Below are 5,259 nucleotides of genomic sequence, written 5' to 3'. Positions count from 1 at the left end.
CTGTTGTCTTTGTGCCCTGCATGCTGGCTTTCCAGCATGCATCAAGCTGACCACTGTCAGAAACTGCATGCTAGGCTAGATGTGCATTTGCTTAGCTTCGGCAAAGCAGTTTTTGTGGTTTTTCATGACTCATCATTGCCCCCTGCCCGATTAAAGGCTAGTTTCCAAATGTCACAACTAGAACATTTCTGAGAGTGAATTGCAGCTCAGCCACGAGGGTTCTCATTTGCATTATTACGTATCATCTGCTCTTGATTTCTGCTCATTTCAGTCCTTTTTAGCTATTCCATTAGTGCTAGATGGAGGTTTGGCATCACGGCTGAAAAATTCTCTCCTGACCTTTGTGCCACCACCAGAAGGTATGTGGTGAGGCCTCCATGCACGACCTCTGCAAGCAGGATGCTCCCTGAGCACATTCTTTATGTAGGCTGAGAGAACCGCTTCCCATCGCTTAAGCCATTCTCACCCACATTTGGCCTTAATATAATGCCTGGAGAGGGTTTTGATGACTCACAGCTGAATGTGTGAACTGATTCGGTTGAAAGGAATGTTTTGCTCCCAACAGTAGAAGATTGGCAGTTGAAGTTAATTGATTACATGGAACTCGCAGAACTGACCGCGAAACTCCGAGACCAGAGGGAGGAGAAGGTGCAAGGAGATTGGAAGAAATTTAAAGATTACCTGAAACAACGTGAAAAGTTGGACATTTGAAGTGCAATCAGTGTATATATTATGGCGATAGCTATACAACGTTAGATTAAAATGGTTTATATGAAGTTAAGATTGTGATTTATATATTAGAAGTTATGATTATGAATAAGTTTATAGAGATAGTAGAAGATGTTAATTGTAGACTAAGAATATTGGTAAATGATTGTTAAAATAGTTACAGAAGTTACTAAAGTAAATTAGAATTGAACGCAGAAGAGAGAACGTGAGGAAGTCCCCTAAGTAAGAATTGAAATAAGGTTATAATAATTAGATTTGTGTTCCGGTGTTTTTGTAGGGTGATAGGTATGTATTAGTGTTATTTGTTATTTGATTGTTGTTGTTTGTTTTATATGTTGGATGTATGTTTTGATTTGTTGTTTTGTGTGAAAACACCAATAAATTTTTATAAAAAAGAAAGAAAGGAATGTTTCTGAAGTAAGGGGAGAAGAAACTTCTGTCTGTGTCGGTGCATTCACACATGCAAACAATTTCCTGATGGCGCAGTAGTTGCGGTATGAATATGTGTGGATGCTAAATCTAAATGCTTGTTTCTTTGGATCTGCAGCCTTCTCATAGGCAGGCTTCCTTTTGCCTTCGAGTCCCTCTCTGTGTGAACATCTAGTTCAGGGGTCAGCAACCTTTTTCAGCTGTGGGCCGGTCCACCATCCGTCAGACTATGTGGTGGGCCGGGCTATATTTTGAAAATAATAATAAAAATGAACTAATTCCTATGCCCCACAAATAACCCAGAGATGCATTTTAAATAAAAAGACACGTTCTACTCATGTAAAAACACACTGATTCCCGGACCGTCCGTGGGCTGGATTGAGAAGGCGATTGGGCCGCATCCGGCCCACGGGCCTTAGGTTGCCTACCCCCGATCTAGTGTAAATGAAGAGGGGAAAGTGGAGGAGAGTCATTGCTAACGCAAACAACATTTCTGGCCAAATTTAGATACTGCATTTCAAAGTAAGTGAAGCAAGGCCTCCTTTAAGCTCCATATGTGGATTTGGGCCGAGAGTGGCAGGAAGAAATCTGCTTAATGGCTACCCTTGGCTTAAATCTCGTCTTGTTCCCTGAGCCTGAGGAGACTGAAGATGTGCTGTTCGGGACAAAAGCTCACACGTTATTCCTTTGTTTAGAAACATGTTCCTGAAGGAAAATACTAATAAAAACCAAGGCTGATGGCATCAACAACTTCCCAGCCAACTTTTGAGAACTATTACTCATGGGTTCTATTTATGCAATGGGTTTGCCTCTGCCTCTCAGCAATGTTTTCAATGTGTTGTTGTTCAGCTGGGACTTTGGAGGGGGCGCTAGTACCTCCTGCCAGCGGGAGGGAGAAACCAGGCTGCCATACAGGCTACGTAGGAAGAGAGGGAATCCGAAAGATGTGTTTGCAATTTGGGCTTAAGTAAGAGCACATTTTAGGATTTCATATGCTCTTAATTAAAACACACACACACACACACACACACCAGTTTAAAAGGGTGCTGTCTATGCTGTCGCCTGAGCAACTTGCCGCTTCGTGGCATATGAGGACAAATTTTGGAGCCAGCAATCAAAACATAACATGACAACATGAAGAATGTCGTCGACATCCAGTTGTACGAAGTAAATGAGAAATGTCCAAGACTTGGACCTTTAGTAAAAACAGGCTCTTTTTGTGGGGAGGTGTTTCCACTTTCCCTTGCCCTATAGTCCTCAGCCAGATCTCCGCCCCCCCTGCCCCCCTCAGTATGCAGGACAAGTACCGGGGATTCTGTGAATCTTGAGTGCAATGTATACAACTATGGGCAGATCCATAACATGCATTTAAAGCACCTTCTACCCATGATGTAAACAAAATCTGCTCCTTTTCCCTTATGGGGTATCCAAGAGCCCGTATAGAGTCCTTAAGTGGGTTCCCTATCGGTAGGAGAAAATAACAGAGGCCAACCAGAGAATATTGAGGAGCAAAGCAGCTAGTAAGCCTGATCTTTATTAAACTGTTGCAACAGGGTCCACCGCTCACCACATGCAGGAGAGAGGAGGGACCCAGAACCATGGTGTGCAAGCCCTTATATAGACTTTTGAAATTGCCCACCCTGTAGCTCAAGACCAAGGGATGCGGGTGGCACTGTGGGTTAAACCACAGGGAGCAGAACATGGTGCTGCTGATGTGACCACACTGTCCAGGGCTCCCTGTGCCTCACTCCCCTTCCCATAGTTTGTTTAGGGTACTGGTAATGGTGGTAATGGTAATGGCACAGTGCAGGTGGTGCTGTGGTCTAAACCACAGAGCCTAGGGCTTGCTGATCAGAAGGTCGGCGGTTCGAATACCCGTGACAGGGTGAGCTCCCATTGCTCGGTCCCAGCTCCTGCCCACCTAGCAGTTCGAAAGCACATCAAAGTGCAAGTAGATAAATAGGTACCGCTCCGGCGGGAAGGTAAATGGCGTTTCCATGCACTGCTCTGGTTCGCCAGAAGCGGCTTTGTCATGCTGGCCACATGACCCGGAAGCTATACGCCGGCTCCCTCGGCCAGTAATGCGAGACGAGCGCTGCAACCCCAGAGTCGGACACAACTGGGTCTAATGGTCAGGGGTCCCTTTACCTTTACCTTTAGCTCAAGACCAACCCCCCCAAACATCATACATACATCACAGAAGGAGGTGGTCTACATAGCTACAATTTCAATTAGGTAAAAGTAAAGGAACCCCTGACCATTAGGTCCAGTCGTGTCCGACTCTGGGGTTGTGGCGCTCATCTCACGTTACTGGCCGAGGGAGCCGGCGTACTGCTTCCGTACAATTACAATTACCAGCAACCAAACAAACTATGGTTCTCAGGATTGTTTTGGGGGGGGGGAGCCATGTGCTGAGTGTGCTTTGAATGTGCGGCATGGACTTGCCCTGTCGTCTGCTCCACATGTTATTCACCCGCTGTGATCTCCCACCGCTCAGAGAAAGTAGCTCAGCTGCAGAGGGAAAAACGGGGACTGAGGAGAAGGTGCTGGAGGAGCCAGCAGGTCAGAGGTCTTGCAGCTCTTCTTCGCTAGATGCTTGCTGTCAACAGAACATATTCTGTTGAAAAGCATGAAATGAATGTGAAAACTTTTTCTGTGGTGGCCCACAGACACCAGAAAGTTATCATCCATTGCTGCAGGTACGAGTAAAAAGAGAATTGGCCCAGCAGAAGGGCTTAGTCGTGGCCCAATACCTTGGTTTTCGAATAGCTTAGTTCTCGAAAGTTTTTGGCTCCCAAACGCCGCAAACCTGGAAGTGATTGTTCCTGTTTGCAAACTATTTTTGGAAGACGCACATCTGATGGGGCTTCTGTGGCTTCCGATTGGCTGTAGGAGCTTCCGGCAGCCAATCAGAAGCCGCGCTTTGGTTTCTGAACGTTTTGGAAGTCGAACGGATTTCCAGAATGGATTCCGTTCGACTTCCAAGGTACGACCGTACTTTGAAAGTGAAAACTGCGCTTTCTCCTCCTCGCTCCTTGCTCTCGCTGGGAGTCACTGCCGAGGCGCTCCGCTCCCCGAGGCCGCCCGCCTGCCCGCCTGCCCGCTTGACCCACCACCGCCCGACGACGCCTCAGCCATGATCATCTACCGGGACTGCATCAGCCAAGACGAGATGTTCTCGGACATCTACAAGGTCAAAGAAGTGGCCAGCGGACTCTGCCTGGAAGTGGAAGGGAAGATGGTGAGCAGGAAAGAAGGTGAAATAGATGATGCTTTAATTGGTGGAAATGCGTCGGCTGAAGGTCCAGATGGTGAAGGGTCAGAGGCTACCGTTGTCACCGGTGTTGACACTGTAATGAACCACCACCTTCAGGAAACAAGTTTCACTAAAGAGTCTTACAAGAAGTACATCAAGGACTACATGAAAGCAATCAAAGCAAGACTTGAGGAAACAAAGCCAGAGAGAGAAAAGCCATTTATGACTGGAGCAGCTGAACAAGTCAAACATATCCTTGCAAACTTCAAAAATTACCAGTTTTTTTTGTAGGCGAGAACATGAATCCAGATGGAATGGTGGCGTTGCTGGATTTCCATGAGGATGGTATCACTCCTTATATGATTTTCTTAAAGGATGGATTAGAAATGGAGAAATGTTAACAAGAGACCAACCCTTCTGGATCATCTATCATCATCATAATTGGCTGCTGTTCTTTATTCATCAACAAAACATCATGACTCAGCATTGTTTGAAAACTGGACTGATGCCATCTTGAGCTTAATTTGATTTATTTTGACCCTGAAATAATTGGAGTGGTGGCATTGGTTTTTAAAAACTTGTCATGTAGGCTGTCTAAAATAATAATTTAAAAACTCATTTAAACCCCCCCAAAAAGGTGAAAACCGCTACGCCTATTTCTTAACAATGACATTGTTGCATGTAAATTGAGCTCCAGACCCACACTCACAGTTATTACAGCTTGAGCTGTCATGGCACAAGTGGCCCTTGGGAAGAGAAGATGACCTTGTCACATGTTTGTAACAGAAGTGCTTGAATGCCCTCATTCACAAATAACAGTAAGAGCTGTTCGACAGTGGGATTTG

General features: G+C 45.6%; 1 protein-coding gene across 1 annotated transcript; it reads left to right on the top strand.

Annotated features, from left to right (window-relative positions):
• The first annotated feature begins 4,245 nt into the window (after nucleotides 1–4,245).
• LOC117046477 (translationally-controlled tumor protein homolog) lies at nucleotides 4,246–4,968 on the top strand. Its single transcript, XM_033148359.1, is given in 2 exon segments — nucleotides 4,246–4,693; nucleotides 4,696–4,968. Coding segments are annotated over 2 exon segments (519 nt in total). The 5' UTR covers nucleotides 4,246–4,294; the 3' UTR covers nucleotides 4,816–4,968.
• The last annotated feature ends 291 nt before the right edge of the window (nucleotides 4,969–5,259 follow it).

The sequence above is a fragment of the Lacerta agilis genome, chromosome 5 (genome assembly GCF_009819535.1).
Source record: "Lacerta agilis isolate rLacAgi1 chromosome 5, rLacAgi1.pri, whole genome shotgun sequence".
Lineage (NCBI taxonomy): Eukaryota > Metazoa > Chordata > Lepidosauria > Squamata > Lacertidae > Lacerta > Lacerta agilis.
The sequence above is the reverse complement of the archived record's forward strand: the minus strand, read 5'-3'. Positions and strand labels throughout refer to the sequence as shown.